Genomic DNA, 21,888 nt, shown 5'->3' on the forward strand with positions numbered 1-21,888 from the left:
CCTTTAATCCCAGCATTCAGGAGGCAGAGGCAGGTGGAACTCTGTGAGTTCAAGGCCAGCCTAGTCTCCAGAGCGAGTGCCAGGATAGGTTCCAAAGCTACACAGAGAAACCCTGTTATGAAAAAGCAAAAACAAACAAACAAAAAAACCAAAAAAATTATTTTGGATAGTTTAGATTATCATTCTTTCTGTTTCTGCCTGTCTTTCCCCCTCCCTCCCCCTCCCTCCCTCCCTCCCTCCCCCTCTTTCTGTCTCTCTCTCTCTGCCTCTCTCTGTCTGTGTCTGTCTCTCTCTCTTTCTCATGTGTGTGAGTGTGTGTTTGTGTGTTTGAGACAGGTAGCCCAGGTTGGCCTCAAACTCACTTTGTAGCTGAGGGTGGCCTTGAGTTAACTCTTGATTGTTCTGCCTCAGCTTCCCAAGTGCTGGAATTAAAGGTGTGTGCCAATAGGTCTGCTTTTTTTGCTTGGGGGAAAAAAATGTCAATAATGTATCTTTGTCTTTCTAGAAAGAAAAAGTGATGTAACTCAATCACTCTGAAGACTTGGAGGTCGGGGTGAAGAGGGAGGCATGGCCTGGCCGCGATTTTTGCAGAGGGGGACTCTGTTCACCAGCTTCAGCCATCACCATGTTGCTGTGTTCCTGCTCACTTTCTTCAGGTACTGGCTTCCTGGCTCGTGTCATCTGCCTTTGGGAGTGGTGCTGCACCAGAGTCGAGTACGCTGGTTGACCTGGTTGACGTGGACTTCCAGTGAAGTAGATGGCTTCCTTTGCACTTCTTTGCTTTGTTTTAGTTTTGGTGCTTGGCACAGAATTCATAGCTGCAAGCTTGCTGAGCATATTCTGTGTCACTGAACTATATACCTCTGGATCTCAGGTGTGCTTTTTTCCCCTAAATATTTAATGACACCCTCATAAGTCAAATTTTTTGAGATAGAGTCTCATTGTGTAGTTCTGGCTGTCTTAGAACTTGCTACGTAGACCAGGCTGGCCTTGAACTCACAGAGATCTGCCTGCCTCTGCCACCTGAGTGGTGGGATCAAAGGTGTGTGCCCCCACTGCCTAGCCACAGTTTAACCTTTTTAGAAAATTTTATGTGTATGAGTGTACACCATGTCATGCAGAGCCTGTGGAAGCTGGAAAAGGGCATTGGATCTCTTGGAAGTGAAGTAACTGATGGTTGTGAACCAACCATCACATGGGTGCTCAGAACTAGAGCAGCAAGTGCTCCTGTCCACCATAATTCAATTTAAACATTTTATTTTAATTAGTTTTTATGGACATGGGGATGAAATCATAGCATTTTATTTATTCTTAGCCTGTACTTAACCACTGAGCAGCACATTTTATTTTGTGGCTTTGGGGACAGAAGTCAGTCCTCATACATTACCATAGGCTCAGAACCTGAGCTTCATTTCCACCTTCTGTTTTGTTTTTTGTTTTGTTTTTGTTTGTTTGTTTGTTTGTTTGTTTTTTGAGATAGAGTTTCTCTGTATTGCTTTGGAGGCTGTCCTGGAACTAGATCTTAAGGACTAGGCTGGTCTGGAACTCACAGAGATCCTTCCACCTCTGCCTACCAAGTGCTGGGATCACAGGCGTGTGCCACCACCACTCGGCTGAGGGTTACTATTTTCATTTAGTGTCAGAGACCAGGGGTGCTGCTAATGTCATAACTTGAACCAAGAACTTGTTGACATAAAATGTTGCAGACGTTAGTCAGGTGGTGGTTGTGCATGCCTTTAATCCCAGTGCTCAGGAGACAGAAACAAAGGGATCTCTGTGAGTTTGAGGTCTAAAAATCAAGTTTCAGGACAGCTAAGGCTCCACAGAGAAACCTAGTCTTGAAAAAACGGAAACAAACAAACAAAAAACTGTTGCAGAGGTTGAGAAACACCAATCTGGTATCAGGGCTTTCTCTCAGAGCTTGTAAGGGAAGATGTGTGCACTCAGGAGATGCCCAGAGCCTCCTAGATGCCTAGAGAGCAGAGGTGAGAGGGGTGTTGTCCGGAATTTGCTAACTCCTGAGACCTGAGGCTTAGCAGCCCTTAACTAGTTAGCACGACTGGAGGAGTTGTCTGTTTTTATGGTTCTGTAGCCCTAAGTGACCTCTTTAGTTATATACCATAAACCAGGGTGTTTAGGGGTAGGATATTATAAGTAGCCCTCTTATTCAACAGATTTTATTACAAATTTTGTTCATTCATTTATTTACTTTGGGAGTGCCATCTGCCACGGTGTGAGAGCGGAGGCCAGAGGACAAGGCCTTGGAGCCTGTTCTCTCCTTTTACCATGGTGTGCCCAGGGATTGACTTTAGTTTATTAGACTTAGAGACAGATCCCTTTAGCCATCCCACCAGCCCTAATAATTGTTATTGAAGGCACTATATGTGTTGATTACCCCCTCCAAGAATAAATTAGGAAAATGGTTCTGTAGTCTTATAAGAATCGCTAGGTCATTTTGACAACTTGGCGTAAGGCTCTCCATTTGAGAGAGATAGGCGTGACTGGGCATTACTCAAATGCTTTTGAGAAGTGACAGTATGCCTTAAGGTAGGTGTGTCACATCTATTCCAGGGTAAGTTATGCACAAACAGTGGAATCATAAAGAAGACAAGACAGGGTTTCTCTGTGTAGCCCTGGCTGTCATGGAACTTGCTCTGTAGAGTAGGCTGTCCTTGAACCCAAAGATCTGACTGCCTCTGCCTCCCCAGATCTGGGATTAAAGGGTGCATAAGCACCACCTCATTAGAAGAGCCTGTCTTTTTTATTTTTATCTATGGCATTGGTGTTTTGCCTGCATGTGTGTCTGTGTGAGGAGGGTGTTGGATACCTTGGAACTGGAGTTAGAGACAGTTTTGAGCTGTCATGTGGGTGCTGGGATTTGAACCTGGGTCCTCTGGAAGAACAGCCAATGCTCTTAACCACTGAGCCATCTCTCCAGTCCCTGAAGAACCTGCCTTAATGGGCAGCTTTTACAAAGCAGCAAATAGTTTTTGTAAAGCTTCCAAACTTGGGTAAAACAAATGTGCACATATTTGATCTTTGTTGAGCGCTGTTTTCTTTGCTTCTCATTCGGTTCTGTTTTCTCTCTGTGTTTTGCAGCTATTCATTGCTCCATGCGTCAAGAAAAACATTCAGCAATGTCAAAGTCAGTATTTCCAAGCAATGGACCCCAAATGCCTTTAACACATCCATTGACCTGCCTGCAGAGGTACGCAGAGTGCTGGGATGGAGCTAAGAAGGACTCCCTTCACGGCCACCCTTAAGCGATTCCTAAGTTCTTTTTGCATCATCTAGTCAGGATTTACTGTGTCCTAAGGTTATGAACTCCAGACTGTTGTAATTTCAGAACCTGTATCACCTTCTTTCTCCCTGTTGTGAAATCATTCATTGAGTTTCACAAGTGCTGTGTGCATTTCTCTCTTCGATTGATTTTTCATTTTTAGTTTTTTTTTTTTTTTTTCAAGACAGGGTTTCTCTGTGGCTTTGGAGGCTGTCCTGGAACAAGCTCTTGTAGACCAGGCTGGTCTCGAACTCACAGAGATCAGCCTGCCTCTGCCTCCCGAGTGCTGGGATTAAAAGTGTGCACCACCACCGCCTGGCTCATTTTTAGTTTTTATCTAATCTTGCACCTTTTCTTTTCTCTTCTCTTCTCTTCCCGCCTCCCTCCACCTCTCCTTCTTCTCTCTCCTCCTCCTTTCTTCTTCTTATTTGAGACAGGCTCTCTCTATGTACTTGGTCTTGGTTGGCTTGGAACTTGCTCTGTAGACCAGGCTGGCTTCAAACTCAAGAGAGATCCACCAGGCTCTGCCTCCCGAGTGCTGGGAGTAAAGGTGTTCACCATTCATCCCAGCTACTTTTTTCTTCTTTTAAAGTAATTAAAAACAAAAACAAGGGTGTGTGTGTGTGTGTGTGTGTGTGTGTGTGTGTGTGTGTGTGTGATGCACATATGTGCACATTCCCAGAGGCCAGAAGAGAGAGTGTTGGATTCTCTGGAGCTGGGGCTTAAGAGCCTGCCCTTGTGGGCTCTGGGAGTGAAGTCTAGCCAACTGAAAGAGCAGCCAGTGCTCTTAACTGAGGAGCCATCACTCCTGCTTCTCCTCTTCACCCATTTTCTGCTTAAGTTTTGCCTTCCCTTTGGGATGAGATAAAATACCTTTTTCTTTTTTTTAAAGAAAAGAATGGATTTTATTTATTTGTGTTTTGAGTGTTTTTGTTTTGTTTTGTTTTTTGTTTTTTTTTTTCCCAGGTGTTTGTTGTTTCCTTCTACCGTGTGGGTCCTGGAGATTGAAGTTCTTGCCAGCCCCCCACTTACTTTTGTTTAGACAAAACATCTTTGGCTCCTCTGCTGTAGGTTGGTGACATTTGAGTCCCAGTGCGGGATTCAGGTGCAGTCAGCTCCGTGTCCAGAAAACTGGGATTTGTGCTTTAGGATTCTGGGTTGGCAGTCCCCTAGGCCACCCCGGGTGTGAGGGGTTAGTGGCTCACTTAGAGCACTGAGTGTGTGACAGGGAAAGGACAGGAAGTGAAATGAGCAAGGGAGAGGTACCCAGTGTGAAGCCTGCCTGAGACCAGGTTCCCTCCCAGAGTGTTCCTCTTTCCCACAAGAGCCTGTGACAGCACAAGAGAGTTGCTGTCTACGTAGGAAGCCCATGGGAGGCCAGGGTTTTTATGGGGGCCGGTCACACAGGCATCTACTGGGTAGCACCTATTAAAATTTCAGGGTCTCCGGAAAGCAGGGTTCAGGATTCCGGGGTACAGAAAGTGAGTAGTTACTGGGAATGCTGGGAACCCTCCCTAGTCTGGTTAGGGCGATCTGATGCTTAGCCTTGTGAACAGGCCTGGGTTGACTCTCTTTGGTGGTAACTGTTCACATTATTAGCTCTTACGGAACACTATTGACCCTTTTGCTTGCTTGGTTAATCAGTCCATCCGTCCTGGTTCTGGGGGTCTAATCCAGGATATCATCTGTCCTAGGCAAGTGTCCCACGACTGGGCTCCACCCCCAGTATTTAGGCATTTTTACCCTAATTGATGTCTCAGTAGGTGTTTCTATTCTTTTTCTTCAGAACTGCTGATTTTGCAGTTTGGATTGATTGATTGATTGGCTCTACAGAAATTTGGTTCCAGCATGCCATATAGAGCTTTGTGTTTCTTTTTTCTTTTCTTTTCTTTTCTTTTCTTTTCTTTTCTTTTCTTTCCTTCTTCTTCTTCTTCTTCTTCTTCTTCTTCTTCTTCTTCTTCTTCTTCTTCTTCTTCTTCTTCTTCTTCTTCTTTTTTTTAATGGTTTTTCAAGACAGGGTTTCTCTGTGGCTTTGGAGGCTGTCCTGGAACTTGCTTTGTAGACCAGGCTGGCCTCGAACTCACAGAGATCCACCTTTGTCTGCTGGGATTAAAGATGTGTGCCATCACTGCCCAAGAGCTTTGAGTTTCTTTACAGACCCATCCTGTAGATACCCACACTCTGACCCAAGGCAGAAACTGGGAAATGAGCTCAAATGCAGCTTTTTTCCTGAGTCATACCACCAACCCCCAGAATTTTACCTTCTGTTAAAGATACGGTATTTTGGGGCCTGGAAAGATGCTCAGCAATTAAGAGCACTTGTCCCCGCAGCAGACCCAGGCTTGGTACTTGTCACCCACGTCAGGCAGCTCACAGCTACTGGTAATTTCTATTCACAGGCTCTGGCGTCTCTGGCCTCCATGGGCGCCTATACTTGCATGCACGCATGTGCATGCCACCACCCCACTGGGGAGGGAGAAATAAAAATAAGCCTTAAATTTGTTTTAATGACATTTATTTATTGTGTGTGTATGGTGTGGGTGTGGGCATGTGCGAAGCACAGCACATATATAGAGATATCAGAGGGCAGCTTCTGGAGTCCACTTTCACCTTCTACCGCTGGGTCTTGGGCACTGAATCCAGGTGGTCTGGATTATACCTGTGAGCTACCTTGCTGACTCTAAAAATAACTGACTCTAAAAATAACACTTCTGGGGACAGAGAGATGGCTCAGTGGTTAAGAGCACTGGCTGCTCTTCCAGAGGACCTGAGTTCAATTTCTAGTAACCACATGGTGGCTCACAACCATCTGTAATGAGATCTGGCGCCCCCTTCTGCTGTGCAGGAACACATGCAGATAGAGCACTCATACACATGAAATAAATATATATATATTTTAAAGTGCTACTGATGATAGTAAAGTTTCTCTTTAATGTTCTGAAGTAAGCAATCTAACCTCTGCCATAACTCGCCAACAGCAGATCTGCCTGAAACTCAACTGTGTTCATTTGTAGCCAAGTCTTTCTATAGCTCCGGCTCCAGGCAGCAACTGATCTGGGAAGCTGTTTTTTATTCTATTTTCTTATTAATTTTTAAAAAACTTTTATGTGGCCAGACAGTGATGGCGCACGCCTTTAATCCCAGCACTCAGGAGGCAGAGGCAGGGGAATCTCTGAGGCCAGCATGGTCTACAGTGTGAGTTCCAGGACAGCTAGTGTTATAACACAGAGAATCCCTGTCTCAAAAAACAAGCAAAACAAAACAAAATTTTATGTGTATGAGTGTTACGCTTGCCTGTGTGCACGTGTGTGCTTGATGCCAGTGGAGGCCAGAGAAGGCATCATGTCCTCTGGAACTGCATTTATGGATGATTGTGAGTCACCATATGGGTGCTGGGACCGGGACCTGCTTTTAATCGATGAACCATCTCTCCAGCTCAGGGAGTTGTTGGTTTTTTTTTGGGCGGGGAGGGGGGGTAGAGACAGGGTTTCTCTGTGACTTTGGAGGCTGTCCTGGAACTCACTCTGTAGACCAGGCTGGCCTCGAACTCAGTCAGAATTTATTTCATTTGGACACACCGCCTAATCCATCTTCTTACAGAGCTGACTTGGTCATTAGCACCTCGGTGTTTGACTTGAGAGAGAGGGTGTACTAAGGAGCACCCTTAGTGCCCTAGGAAGTAGCAGCGGGTCCTTGTCAGAGCTGGACTTTGAAGTCAAGCAGCTTTCCACAGGATGTGCCCTTTCCGAGTGTGCACACGTGTGCCTGCGTTTCCTTACCAGAGGTCACTCCCTGCTCCTCACCGCAAGGGTTGTGTGGGATGGCAGTGGATCAGATGGTTGGGAAGTGGTTGTGAGGTGTGAAGTACGAAGGCTGCAGTAGAGTGACTTGTCCTGCCTGGTCCTGTGTTTGTGCAGATCTGGAGCAGCAACCATTTGTTCCCCAGCACAGAGGAAGCCACTCTTTTCCTTGGAACACTAGATACTGTTTTTTTGTTCTCCTATGCTGTGGTAAGTTTTAAAATTACAGAGGGTTTTTTGTTTGTTTGTTTGTTTGTTTGTTTTTTAAATAACTACTTAATTTTTTTGTTTTGTTTTTCAAGACAGCTCTGGCTGTCCTGGAACTCACTGTGTAGACTAGGCTGGCTTCGAACTCACAGAGATCCGCCTTCCTCTACCTCTTGAGTGATGAGCGCCACCACCGCCTGGCCAAAATCGTCATCATCATCATCATCTTCTCTTTTTTTTTTTTTTCTTTTTGGTTTTTCGAGACAGGGTTTCTCTCTGTAGCTTTGGAGCCTATCCTGGCACTCGCTCTGTAGACCAAGCTGATCTCGAACTCACAAAGATTCTCCTGCCTCTGCCTTCTGAGTGCTGGGGCTAAAGGTGTGCGTCACCACCGCCCGGCTGTCTTTTTCTTAATGTGGTGCTGGAAATAAAACCCAGCACTTGTGCCTAGCTAGACCCCTGCTCTCCACCGATTGACCTCCCCTCTCCCTCATCAGATGTTTTTAAAAAATGATTGTTGTTTTTGTTTTTGTCTTTTTGAGACAGGTTCTCTGTGTAGCTCTGGTTGTCCTAGAGCTGGTTCTGTAGACCAGGCTGGTCTCAAACTCACAGAGATCCTCTGCTTCCCAAGTCCTGGATTAAAGGTGTTCTGTACCACGCCTGGCAGGTTTTTTTTTTTTTTTTTTTTTTTTTTAATGTGTATGGTCGTTTTGCCTGAATGTATGTCTGAACACCACATGTATACTGGGTGTCTGTAGAGGTGAAACAGGGCATCAGATCCCTGAAACCAGACTTAAGTTTTGATCCACCGTGTGAGTTCTGTGAGGCAGACCTGGAAGAGCAGCCAGTGCTCCTAACCATTGAGCCTGCTTTCTGTCTCTCTGTCTTTGCTTCTGTGGCTTCCAGGCCTTGTGCCTTGTCTGAAAGAGAATTGAGTGTTCTTCATTGTCCTCCTCCTCACAAATTGCACAAGGCCTCTTGCAGCGTTTGCAGACCACTGAGTCTAATGCTTGTGTGGTATTTGTCATCTAAGGGTTATGTGTTATTAAGGCAGTGAATTTATTGGAAATAATTAGTCTTATGTCAATTTAAGTTTGAAGTCAAGACAATTAGTCATTTTAGACATTTGTGGCAGAAACCTAAAGTGTGTTGCTCTCAAAGTTCAGACTGATCTCAGTATTTAGTCCTGCTGGGAACTGGGAGGAGAACAGAAGGTGTAGGCCACTTGTGCTTCTCAGTGGCCATTGCCCTCCCAGCCTTCCCATCCTCCTTGCTTTGTGATGCCCTGAAACCTAAGAGGCACTGGCAGCTGGCGTGCACCATAACCTCTGCCCTGTGCCTTACAGGGTCCCAGCCAGACTGAGCACATATGGGAACACTTCTTAAACCCAAGTACAAATGGTTCAGAGAACCTGCAGGAAGGCTCAGGACCACTGCTTAATCCAGCTCATCTAGAAAATGGAGCATCTCAGCTGGGCATTGGTGGCACACACCTTTAATCCCAGCACTCGGGAGGCAGATCTCTGTGAGTTGGAGACCAGCCTGTTCTACAGAGCCAGTTCCAGGACAGCCTCCAAAGCAATACAGAGAAACCCTGTCTCGGAGAAAAAAAGAAAAAAAAAAAAGGAACATCTCTGGGGCTTGTTTTGACCTTTTCTGCTGAATGTTTGCAGTGTAATGCTTGCTGAAATACATTCATAGACAGTTAAAGTAGAGGTGTAAAGAAGGTTTGATTTTTCCAGTCACCTCTCTTCATTTTGCCCTATTTGTAATGTGTGCTTCCAGTTTAGACTGTTACTGTATGGAGCGATCAAATGAAATGCTTTATTTTTAGGGCCTCTTCATCAGTGGCATCATTGGGGATCGGCTGAACTTGCGATGGGTTCTATCTTTTGGCATGTGCTCTTCTGCATTTGTGGTAAGCTGAAAGATTTTTATGGTGATGGTGGTTATTGATGGGCTGTCCAGGTGACTTACAGGTTAAAAGGGCTTGCTGTACAGATCTGATGACCTGAGTTCCATCTTCCTATTCCACAGTGGATGGAGAGACACACCCAAAAGTTGTCCTCTGACCTCCATGAGTGCACTCTGGCATGCATGTACCCCCCCACTCACACTTGCATAAACATGAATACTGAGTAAAACTTAAAAATAAAGTTACTACTATTTTGATCAGATGTTCTAGAGCCCTAGTTAACCCTTTCATCTCCATCTAGAGTGGAGGAACGGTACTAGTCTATGTTGTCAATGTTGTCATCCTGTGTGTCTTCCACTTACACAGATTTTTTTTTTTTTTTTTTTTTTTGATTTTTGAGACAGGTTTTTTTCTGTGCAACAGTCCCAGAACTCATTCTGTAGACTAGGCTAGCCTCCAACTCACAAAGATCCACCTACCTCTGCCTCCCGAGTGCTGGTATTAAAGGCGAGTACAAATACTGCCTGGCCCTAGGTGGATCTTTTAAAACAAGAATCTTGCTGTCCTTCCTTGGTTCACATGTCTGAATAAACAGCATAGTGTCTAGATCCTGGTCTTAGTCATACTTGCTGCCTGCCTTGGCTGTAGACAAACTAACCATGTTCCGATTCCCTAACCTGGCCGTGGTCTTCTACCCAGGACTTTTGTTCTCACTCTTCTTCCTCAAATAGCCTTCCTGTCATGGCCAGGTGACACCCCTGGCTCTGTACCTCTCTAAGGTCCTGCTCTGGCAGGGATCGCTCATGGCCTCTTCTGGGTTTTGGCTTATGCCCTCCCACCCCCACCCACCTTCACCTGTGCTCAGGTTTCAGTCTTGCTTTCCAAAGTAAGCCCACAGACCCTAGCCCGGACCAGCCTCAGCTCACCTCCTCTTTCCACTGTTTTCTGGCTCGAGTCCTCCAGGGTTTCCCCTTCCTCATTTGCAAAGGGGATATGCAGACCCCTTTCTCCCACGGTTGCAGTGAGGGTCGTGTGTGTGTGTGTGTGTGTGTGTGTGTGTGTGTGTGTGTGTGTGTGTGTGTGTGTCTGTCTGTCTGTCTGTCTGTCTGTGGGCCATTTGGAGTGGCACCTGACATGTGAGGTGCTGAGCTCCAAATCAGATTCATGGTTATTGCTACTGCCAGTCAGTAAGGGTTCTTATTGATTAAATCCACTCCTACACTTCAGTTAGATTCTGATTTATTTTAGTTTTTCATCATCTGCCATTTGCATGCAGGAAAAAAAGCTTTTTTTTCCCTTAAAGTTTTAGAAATCAAAGTACTCTATTTTTTTTTTAAAGATTTTATATACAACATTCTGCTTCCATGTATATCTGCACACCAGCAGAGGGCACCAGATCTCATAACGATGGTTGTGGCCACCATGTGGTTGCCGGGAATTGAACTCAGGACCTCTGGAAGAGTAGTCAGTGCTCTTAACCTCTGAGCCATCTTTCCAGGCCCCAAGGCACTTTATTTATAAGCCAATGAGCTGCACTTAATATCCATACTTTTTAATATTTAAAAACGTCCAGATGTATATATAACCCTTAGGTATGTAGTCTTGTTCCACAAACAGGCATGCTTGAGTGACTGCCTCTTCCTCTCCCTCTCCCTGCAGCAGCTGGCAGCCATTGACCATTTTTCTGTCCTTGTAGTTTTGCTTATTCTAGAATTTACAACTGAGATCTGACAGTATTCTACTTACGCATGCCAAATCCTCTTAAAATAGACCTCAACTGCAAATAAAATGTCCCTTTGAGCAAAATGCCTGGGGAAAAAAAAAAAACAGGCGCATGATAGAAGCTGTTGAATAATTCAGCAGATGACAGACAGGATTCACCCCCCCTACCCCCCCAGACAAGGTTTCTCTGTACTGTTTTGGAGGCTGTCCTGGAAAACTCTCTGTAGACCAGACTGGCCTCGAACTCACAGAGATCCACCTGCCTCTGCCTCCTGAGTGCTGGGATTAAAGGTGTGCACCACCTCCTAGAGTGGAAGATGCAAGTTGAAGGGAGTGGGGTGTGTGTGTGTGTGTGTGTGTGTGTGTGTGTGTGTGTGTGTGTGTTGTGTGTGTGTGTGTGTGTGTGTGTGTGGTACAGAAGCAAGTGGGGGAACGTTGTGGGCTTTGCTCGTTCACTCTCCATCTTATTTTCTTGAGGCAGGGTCTCTGACCTAACCTGGAGCTTGGCTGGCATCTATCGAGCCCCAGCATTCTTTCTGTTTTCGTCCCACATAGTGCCGTGGTTATGAGGATCCGTTGGACCACAGTCAGGTTTTTACATGGGTGCTAGGAATTTGAACTTGGGTCTTTCATGCTTCCATAGCAAGCGTATTCACCCATAGACCCCGTCCCACAAATATATTTTTGTGCACCCTGAAGAGCAGCTGGTATGTTGAAAGTGTCCATTTGATGGCATGTCCCCTTCTCTTCCCTTCTCTCCCTTCTCCCGAAGGTGTTTGTCTTTGGCACTCTCACGGAATGGCTGCACTTCTACAGCAAGTGGCTCTACTGTGGGTTGTGGATCGGGAACGGCCTGCTGCAGTCCACGGGCTGGCCCTGCGTGGTGGCTGTGATGGGCAACTGGTTTGGGAAAGCTGGGTATGTTGCTTCCATCCTCTAATTGCGTTAATGTTGGATCACTGAGTCTGGCAGCAGTATGTTACCTCGTGCTTTAGAATATGCCTTGTCTTCTCCGTTTAGAAACAGCAGTTCTGGGATAGAAGGTCCATGTGTGCTGTGGGCCTCAGTGACGGCCTGTACATACCCATTCCTACGGCTGTATTTCCCAGTTCATTCTTCTTAAGCCTCTCTCCTTTAGAAACTGTAATTGTCATGCTTAATGCCCCCTGTCATGCATGTTCCCTTGAGTTTAGCTTCCTTTGCCATATTTTGAGACTCTGTGGTTCCCTTATCATTGCATTAACAATAAGTAAACTTAGCTCAAAAGTTATCCATGGAAGCTGGGGACATAGCCCAGTACTAGAGCACTTGTGTAGCATGAAGAAGATCTGCCAGTACAGAAGAAAAAGTTACCCATGGGACGTGCCGAAGGTCACCAAAAAAGGGCCCTAATTCAGACGTTCCCACGATTTGGGGCTTACAGCCTCCCCCACCCCTCAACCTTCATGTTCGAGTGTGTTGGACTTGGCATGTGTGGTGTGGGCTGCAGGAGGAAGGGAGGTGCCATCTCCAAAGAAGGCGTGCTGAGTGCATAGGGTAGAAAATAGGTCAAGTGAAGCAGACTTGCTTTGTGGTTTAGCATTGTTTCAGAAGCATTGTTGCCTGGAGTTTAGTCATTTTCCCTGGATCAGTGTGTAAGTGTTGTGGGGGGTGTGCTTGCTTATCTCCTATCTGGCTTCTCTGCATGTTTGCTCTTATACATAGGAAATGGAGTACAAAGCAGACATTCCCCTTCCATTGTGGTGTTCGGTGCACACTCTTGCTGGCGCTTCTCAGCTTCCATCTTCCCCAGTTTCATAATGGGAGCTCACTTGGTCATTAGCAATGTGTAACGTTATGAAAGTTTACCTATAAACTGTCTTTGCAGATAAGTACCATTCAGAAGTGCTCCAGTTATATAACATATCTCAGTATGTTAGTGGCTTCTATTTCATTCTGACCTTAGGTCAGCAAGATTTCATTGAAAACGTGTTTCCTTTTTATATTTTGGGTTTTGCTTGCTTGTTTTTCAAGACAGGGTTTTTCTGTGTAACAGTCCTGAATGTCCTGGAACTCACTTTGTAGACCAGGCTGGCCTTGAACTCACAGAGATCCTCCTGCCTCTGCCTCCCAAGCACTGGGATTAAAGGCGTGCACCACCACAGCCTGGCTTGTTTGTTTTTAAGAATAGATGAAATTATTGGAATTGGAGATTGCACAGGACTTCATGCATACTGGGCAAGTGCTCTGCCACACAGTGGTAGCCCCTTCTCTCTCTCTCTCTCTCTCTCTCTCTCTCTCTCTCTCTCTCTTCTAAGATAGAGTCTTACTATATTGACCTGACTAGTGTAGACCAGGCTGGCTTCAAACTCAGAGATCCCTCTGCTCCACCTCCCAAGCATGTGCTACCACACCCAATTTAAAATTGGTGGTCTCTTTGTAGCCCTGGCTGGCCTTGAACTCCCAGAGATCTACTTGCCTCTTCCAGAGTACTATGATTATAGGAATGTGCCACCATGCCTGGCAGGAAGGCTTTGTGCTTTCAGGGCCATGGTGTGATGTTATTGATTGAAGGAAGCTAACTTGGTTTGCAGGGGCCTTGGGCTGTGTATTGAATGCCAACACTCAAATTGTCGCCCAGCATCGGAGTCTTTCAAGAATGTAATGCATGAAGGGAAAAGATGATAAAGTTATGAGTACTAAGGGAGAGTGGGTGTGTGCCTCAGCAGCCCAGCTGCCTGTGGTCCATCGTGGGTGTGGAGGAGTCTCTGATGGGACCTTCCATCTCTAGGGTACAGCCAACTGAAGTCCATGCATATGGGAGGAAGCCTTTGGGGTGGGATCCTACTGTAGAGCCCAGACAAGTTTTGAACTTGTAATCCTCTTGATCTGGCCTCTCCTGTACCTGGCAGCCTGATGGTAATGAAGCAGCTTCAGGGAGAGAGGTCAGGCTAGTATTGCTATAGACTCTGGCTTCTTGGGAACCCGTAGCAGTGATCCATGAAGTTCACTGAGACTGGCAAAGCTGAAAAAAATCACCGTTTCATAGGCCATACTCTTCTTAGTCACTTACCTAGGTCCTGGCTTGCTTACTTGCATCCTCCAAGGTCCCCTTGATGGGTTTTAGTATTTTTATAGTATTGGAACTTTTCATCTTTTTCTGTTTTTTTTTTTTTTTTTTTTTTTTTTTTTTTTTTTCTCCGTTGAGACAGGGTCTTGCCATGTAGCTTGGGTGCCTTGAACTTGCTGCGATCCTGCCCTAGATTTCCAAGTGCAGGGATTTGTGCACAAGCCACCATACCTGGCTTCTTGTCTTCAGTTCTTTTTCTACAAAGAATTCAAGACATCAGTATTGCTGGGCAAGTCCTTTGCCTCTGAGTTCAATGTCTAACCTCTACATGGAAATTCAATATCATTTAATCCTAGAAGAATGTGGCTGGGAAGTGGTAGCGCACACCTTTAATCCCAGCACTCGGGAGGCAGAGACAGGTGGATCTCTGTGAGCTCGTGGTTAGCCTGTTCTACAAAGTGAGTTCTAGAACAGTCAAGGCTACACAGAAAAATCCTGTCTCAGAAAACCAAAACCAAATCTGGTTTTATCGTTCTGATATATTTTTCAGATTTTAAATAGAATGTTGACACTTTGTAATGCACATCCTTACTGTTGAGCTATTTTTCATTTTGACCTCCACGTAGGATCCCTCTGACATACTGACATACTGCCTTTGGGTTTTCCCATTGTTTTCCTTAGCCGGGGAGTTGTCTTTGGTCTCTGGAGTGCCTGTGCTTCAGTGGGCAATATTTTGGGAGCGTGCCTGGCTTCATCTGTTCTGCAGTATGGTTATGAGGTAGGTGTTTCTTTCACAATTTGTGTGTGTACACTTGCCCTTGCTGTTGAACCCAAGGTGACCTTGAATTCCTCATCCTCTTCCTCTGCCCCAGTGCTGTGATTCCAGGTGTGCACCACCATGCCTGACGAAGAAGGGGCCACCATGTGTGATGTTATTGCTAGAAGGAAGCTAACTTGCTTTGCAGGGGCCTTGGGCTGTGTAATGGACACTAACACTCAGTGGTCCATTGTGGATGTGTAGGAACCTCTGAGGGCACCTTCTGTCTTCAGGGTCCACAGCCAACTAAGTGCATGCAGACAGGTGGAAGCCTATGGGTGGGGCATGCTCAGTTTGCTGAGCATGTGGCAGTCAGAATGGGGTGGCTCAAATGGAAGTAAGCCTGCACTTGTAGAAAGAGGAGTTAAGACACATCACTTTCTTTCTGACCTCTGGGCCTTTGGGATTATCACCATAAGATGTTGCCAGTTGTTTGGAGTGTTTTAACTGCTTTGAATTCCTGAAGAATCAAATGGCCAAGAAGCCCTAGGCATCCACCCCAAATAATTCCTAGGAGCTGGAGTGATGCTAGAAATGACACTCTTCTAAAAAAATGGTCCCTAGAGCTAACAGCAAAAGCTGGGCGGGCGTACTGATTGTGTTACAAGTGCTGGGTGTGTGGAGAGCTGAGCACTCCTTGTTCTGCTTCCCAATGTTTCTATGTGGGAATGAAGAAAAGTATTACAGATTATCTGAAAGCTTTGGAAAGACATTTTGGGTATTTTAAACAGTAAATTTTTTTTATAGAAAAATAAGGAGGTAAATAAGGGAGCAACAGAAAAACTATTCTATGTGTTCACTAGCTTTGTAAAATACAGTTTGGTAATCTGTTGTGACCTTGAGGTTGTGATGCAATGGGCTTGGCAGTTGTTGGCGATGTCTGTCAGGCCACAGCTACTCTGCCCGAGTCGTTCCACTTCCGGGAAGTAGTGGCACTGGTGAATGTGCTTACACACGTACAGTCAAATGTTATCTGTAGTTATCTCAACACTGTTGTGATGGCCAAAGACCGGAAGTATTTACACCTTCATGCACCTGTTGGAGGATGCTGTGTAGCTGTGACTTGGGGTCAGAAGCTCTGAACTGAAAGAGACCAGGACACTGGGAGGGTCTCAGACAGCAATCAGGCCAAGCAGTGTGCCCTGAGATGCCATTTGGAGAAAGGCAGAATGAAGATGATTGTATTAGCTTGCATTTTTCTAATGGTCCCTGGAGAGCAAAAACTATACAGCAGTGTTTTTATGTTGGGACAGTTGAGAATTGGATGGTTTAGAAAGGGACTGGGCAGGAAGAATCTACTCCACCTCTTAATGCTTGTTTTCTTGAGTAGATTGTCCGATCAGAAACCTAAATAACTAACAGCGAGGTGCTCTTTCAGAGACTAGGTATTTTGCTCCAGTAGAAGCCCATCATCTGTCACAGTCACTTTTTTGTATCTGTCACACCTGGATTATAGTAATTGGCCCAAATGTGAATTGCACTCACCCCTGTGCTGCTTCTCTTGGACCTGGTTTCTGGAAATACAGCTTTAATTTTTGTCATTCACTTGTTTAAAAATTCTCTATCCATAAGGCAGCTGTACAGCCTGGCCGCTGAGTCTTGCATCCTGACATCTGCCTCCTGTGGTAGTTTTCTTCCCTGTGGTCCTGGGCAGAAGCCCTGCCCTATGGTCTGCAGTGAGCTCTCCTCCCCTAAGGTCTGCAGTGAGCTCCCCTCCCCTAAGGTCTGCAGTGAGCTCCCCTCCCCTAAGGTCTGCAGTGAGCTCCCCTCCCCTATGGTCTGCAGTGAGCACCCCTCCCCTATGGTCTGCGGTGAGCTCCCCTCCCCTATGACCTGCAGTGAGCTCCCCTCCCCTATGGTCTGTGGTGAGCTCCCCTCCCCTAAGGCCTGCAGTGAGCTCCCCTCCCCTATGGTCTGCAGTGAGCTCCCCTCCTCTAAGGTCTGCAGTGAGCTCCCCTCCCCTAAGGTCTGCAGTGAGCTCCCCTCCCCTATGGTCTGCAGTGAGCACCCCTCCCCTATGGTCTGCGGTGAGCTCCCCTCCCCTATGACCTGCGGTGGTGAGCTCCCCTCCCCTAAGGCCTGCAGTGAGCTCCCCTCCTCTAAGGCCTGCAGTGAGCTCCCCTCCTCTAAGGCCTGCAGTGAGCTCCCCTCCCCTATGACCTGCAGTGAGCTCCCCTCCCCTAAGGTCTGCAGTGAGCTCCCCTCCCCTATGACCTGCAGTGAGCTCCCCTCCCCTATGGTCTGCAGTGAGTACCCCTCCCCTATGACCTGCAATGAGCTCCCCTCCTCTAAGGCCTGCAGTGAGCTCCCCTCCTATAAGGCCTGCAGTGAGCTCCCCTCCCCTATGATCTGCAGTGAGCTCCCCTCCTATAAGGCCTGCAGTGAGCTCCCCTCCCCTAAGGTCTGCAGTGAGCTCCCCTCCCCTATGGTCTGCAGTGAGCACCCCTCCCCTATGGTCTACGGTGAGCTCCCCTCCCCTAAGGCCTTCAGTGAGCTCCCCTCCTCTAAGGCCTGCAGTGAGCTCCCCTCCCCTAAGGTCTGCAGTGAGCACCCCTCCCCTAAGGTCTGCAGTGAGCACCCCTCCCCTATGACCTGCAGTGAGCACCCCTCCCCTAAGGTCTGCAGTGAGCACCCCTCCCCTAAGATCTGCAGTGAGCGCCCCTCCACTATGACCTGCAGTGAGCGCCCATCTCATCCCCAGGCTGCCAGCCCCTCTGCTTGTCCCTAGTTCTTGTCCCTAGGAAGATGTGCCCTTAAACATGGTGTAGCTGTGTCAGCCTCCTTTTAGCTGTTCTTCTTTTGATTCCTGTGTGTTTCTACTAGGGCTGGGTCTTCTTGTTTATTTAGCTGCATGCCACCTTTTCATATTGGGCTGGGTGCTGTTTAATCCCCTCAACTGGATACAACATCTTCAGGGGCAGATACTATGTGTTTGTAGGATTTGAGATGATGAAAAGAGTGAGATTTGAGGGCTAACCCTGTTTTTCTATCCTAATCGTGTCACTTAGTATCCAGGGGACCCTAACGATCCTCCGTGAGCTCCGCTGTGTCCTTAGGAAAATGTAAGGACACTTGACACAGCCTGGAAGCCCTGGCTTCTGAAGTCCTCCGGGAGCACTCTTGCTGCCTCTCCTGCCCCATCCTCCCTATGTATGTGTGATGAGCATAGCTGTGATGATCAGTTCTGTGTAAGGCCACCTCAGCTGTCTCTCCTCTCCTCCAGTACGCCTTTCTGGTGACCGCGTCCGTGCAGTTTGCTGGTGGGATCGTCATCTTCTTTGGACTCCTAGTGTCTCCAGAAGAAATTGGTGAGGAGAAGTCATCTCTTCCGTTCAGAATATCTTACTGTTGGGAGCCGAGGGAAGTCCAAGGACAGGAAATGGAATTCTCAGAGGGAAGCTACACACTCTTCTGAGGTGTTAAAGGCGCAGTTTTTCCCTGTGCCTCCGGTCCAGTTGCAGCCAAGTCTATTACCACTGCAGGTGCTTGAGGGGAGTGAGGCTCACATTTGAGTGCAGGAAGAACCCAGCATTCCTAGACCATTAGTGCGGTTGAGACATTGGCTAAGAATGTAACATCTTGAGACTGGGTTCTTTTCCTTTATAAAAATGATTCGGTTTGCTACTTTCTTCCGGTTAATTATGGAGTGTGTGTAAGTGAGGCTGCAGGAGCAGAGGGGTGTGCAGCTCTTCTGAGCTTTGAACTTGAGCCTTAATTGGCTTTAGTTTCCTTGGTGTCTAGGCCTTGGTTGGGTCTTTTACCAAAGGAAAATTAAAACAGCATCAGCCCTTTAAGTAGCGATGCATGCAAAGCCTGATACAGGACCAGGTACACAGGCCAGTGCTCTGTAAATGCTCACTGTCACTGCTGTCCTAGGTCTCCCGAGTATTGAGGCAGAAGAAAACTCGGAAGAAGATTCACACAGGCCTCTCATCCATGGTGCTGAAAATGAAGATGAATACGAGCCTAACTATTCAATCCAGGAGGACGGGGCTGTCACCCAAGCGAAGGCAATCAGCTTCCATCAGGCTTGCTGCCTTCCTGGAGTCATACCAGTAAGGACTGGCTTGTCTCCTTCCACAGCTGGCCAGGAGCCATGCTGCTTTCATTTTTCTAATATATTTGAGATGCTTATGTAGCATCCGTCAGCTTCCCTGATAGCCATGAAAGACCAGAGACTAAATATCTGCAGTTTAATTGCTTTAATCTGGAGCACCTAGGAGCTGCAGATGGGCATGGCCAGAGGTGACCCTTGAACCTGCCAACCCTGACCTAGCATGCAACTCCGAAGACAAAAAGAACAGCTTTTTAAATGCGTATTTTGAGTGTGTTGAATTTTCATGGACCAAGAAGGCTTTTGAATGGTTCATTATCTGCCTTATTTGTGACCTCTGGTCATTTCAGAGAGTAGGGAGTTCCCTGTTCAGGACAGAATTCTCAATATTTCTTGATAACACATCCCAGTGTTCCCACATCCTTTGTAGTTAGGACAACCTCCATCTGAGCCGAACCCCTTCTGCTACAGGCTGTCTGTCTTGATGTTTTGAGTGCCCTACCACTGGAGTAGAAGCTAAGAGTCCTAGGTTGTGTTTCCAGCCTCCCCACCTGGGTAAGTCACCCAACCCATCCTTGAGACTCAGTCCCCCTTCCTGAGGGATGGAGATGCCACCCACTTGCCTGGGTCTAGAACACTGGCTCTTTGTGTAGTTGACAAGGCACCTGCTTTTGCCACCATGTTTTCACGATGCTTCCAAATTTTCTCCCACTCCCATTTTAGTCAGTCTGTAGGCCATCCTCTTCTGTCCCTCTCGGCTCTCCTCTGCCCTGTGTCTCTTTGCTAAAAACAAACAAACAAAAACTAACCCTTCCAACAGGTAGCCAAGTGTCAGTCAAATATAAGTGTAACACCCCGTCATGCTTGACTCCAACGACAGTGGCTGGTGTTGGGAAACTCTGGTTCTTGTAGCCCTATTCTTACAAAGATCCAGTCTTTCAGTTATTAATATTTTGCTGGTAGTTGCTTTGGTTGAGACAGAACGTCGGTTTGTTGTGATCAAACAAGAAATTCATTTGCTGGTTCCTTTGTGCTTCAGAAGCCATTGTTCTCTAGCATGGGTTGGGCGGGGTGGAAAGGAAGTCTAGTTAGCCCTATGCTTTTGTCTTTGTAGCAGACTGTGGGCAGAGAGCTCTGCTGGTTGAGATTTGGCTCTCTACGGGGTGGCTGCTGCCCTGCCAGGGAAGCTCTTTTAAAACAAGTGGCACCTGGGGAATAGCTGGCGCTCAGGGGCTGGGGTATATTAGCCAGACACCCTTTGAAGTCACCCTCTGCTTCCGCCTTCCCTTTGATGCTAATAGTCAGGGTCTCCTGGTAATAGTGTGCTTGGATACAGGAGTCTCAGCCATCACCCACTTAAGGCAGCTCTCTTTCAAAAGAGAGCCAGGAGGCCAGTCATGACCACATCCCTTCGTTTTTTGGCCCACCAGAGATACTCTCCTGTGTGGGATGTGTAGGGCTTTTTGGAAGCTCTAATATGAAAGTGGTCCTCAGGGTAGCTGTCTTTCCTGTCTGTGACTGGGTCACAGGTCACATTACTCTCCATAGTTTACAGCATTAACTTGGTAGGAAGAGAACCAAGAAAGTCTGGCTGCCTGCAGTATGAGCTGAGATGGTTGCTGGGCTGACTTGTCTGGCTGATGTGGGCTGGCAGCATGGATGCCACGGACCTTTTGTCTGAATAAAGAAATGCGGGTCCAGCACGTGTCGCCTTCTGGGTTCCAAACACTGGCTTGCTTTTACCAGAGAAATGGTCAGAAAAGAAACTGGGGATAGTTAAGAAAAAAAAGTACTTTTTTTTTTTTTAATTTAAATTTTAAGGTCTTTTTAGAAACCAAGGAGAGTAAAGAGAAGAGGGCTCCCGGGGAAAGTCAGGGAGATGACACTGTGCCGTTTGCCGCTTGTTGATAGCTGTGTTTTTCTTACAGTACTCACTGGCCTATGCCTGCCTGAAGCTGGTGAATTACTCCTTCTTCTTCTGGTTGCCCTTTTATCTGAGTAACAACTTCAGGTGGAAGGAAGCCGAAGCCGACAAGCTGTCCATTTGGTACGATGTCGGAGGCATTGTAGGTATGCACGTGTGCATCTCCTTCCACACAGTTAGGAGATCTTACTTCATTTGAGGTTTTACTGCTTGCTCTGCAGCCATCTTTCCCAACCCCATCCTACCAGTAAACATGCAAACTTGTGTGAGAACAAAAAGTCCATAGAAAGGAGGGCCAGCCTGAGACTGCTGTGAGCCATAGGCTGTCTTTTCTTAGTCTTTGGTTGATGGATCAGTCCTTTTGTCTTGGGAACACTCGGGAATCTCTTTAAATGCAGCCCCTTTGTATGCTTTCAGGGGTGGCTTGCCTTTGAAGCTGATTTTGTGAGAGATTCAAGATGGAGTGGGAATGTGTTCATTTTGGCCTCCTCCCTCTGTCCCACTGTTTCCAGTTAAGGAAGCAAGCACAGCACCTTACTGGGTAGATTGTCAGACATCAGAGGATGGAAGAGCAGGGATTTTCCTTTTCTTTCTTGTGTGTGTGTCTGTGTTTGCAGTTGCCTTGCTATATGCAGCAGATTTATTTTCCAGACTGGGGATTGAACCCTGGACTTTGTGTTTTACCAGTGGCTTTGTAGTATAGCCAGAAATACAAACAAGGAAATCATAAACTTTTAAACAAGACCAACAGATGCACACTGTGGCGCCCCACCTTAGCATCTCTGTCTTTGTAATGTTTACACACAGAGTTACAGTAAAAACAAGCTACCCTGAGCGCATGGAGGGCACAGTAGGTGGCTCACTGGCATTCTGTCTGAACTCAGCTCTTGGTAGTCTTAGGCCCAGAGCCAGAGGTGATGTAGACATCCTGAGACCTGTGCATAGTCTGTGTGCTTCAGAATTAAAGGTACCTGGTGCAGAAGGAAAGAAGGTGGTTTGGAGATGCAGCTCAGGGCTCTGTTGATAGCCCATGAGGTGCCTTCCTTAAACTTGGTGTTGTTGAGGCCGGGCCTCACAAGCTCCCAGGAAGCAACCTGAGCTGCTTTCCATCTGTGATCTA

General features: G+C 46.8%; 1 protein-coding gene across 8 annotated transcripts in view; it reads left to right on the plus strand.

Annotated features, from left to right (window-relative positions):
- Slc37a3 (solute carrier family 37 member 3) overlaps window positions 1-21,888 on the plus strand; it is a 44,000-nt gene that overhangs the window by 10,877 nt on the left and 11,235 nt on the right. For 7 of the 8 annotated variants that reach the window (XM_027391513.2, XM_027391517.2, XM_035450885.1 and 4 more), the window contains 9 exons: window positions 506-656; window positions 3,100-3,208; window positions 7,198-7,290; window positions 9,122-9,205; window positions 11,697-11,842; window positions 14,655-14,751; window positions 18,014-18,098; window positions 18,667-18,845; window positions 20,773-20,914. In XM_027391513.2, the coding sequence (XP_027247314.1) occupies window positions 568-656; window positions 3,100-3,208; window positions 7,198-7,290; window positions 9,122-9,205; window positions 11,697-11,842; window positions 14,655-14,751; window positions 18,014-18,098; window positions 18,667-18,845; window positions 20,773-20,914 (1,024 nt within the window). In that variant the 5' untranslated portion in view covers window positions 506-567. The remainder of the gene's footprint in view (window positions 1-505; window positions 657-3,099; window positions 3,209-7,197; window positions 7,291-9,121; window positions 9,206-11,696; window positions 11,843-14,654; window positions 14,752-18,013; window positions 18,099-18,666; window positions 18,846-20,772; window positions 20,915-21,888) is intronic. The other variant, XM_027391518.2, reaches the window with a different exon arrangement.

This window comes from Cricetulus griseus (assembly GCF_003668045.3).
Source record: "Cricetulus griseus strain 17A/GY chromosome 1 unlocalized genomic scaffold, alternate assembly CriGri-PICRH-1.0 chr1_0, whole genome shotgun sequence".
In the NCBI taxonomy this organism is placed as follows: domain Eukaryota; kingdom Metazoa; phylum Chordata; class Mammalia; order Rodentia; family Cricetidae; genus Cricetulus; species Cricetulus griseus.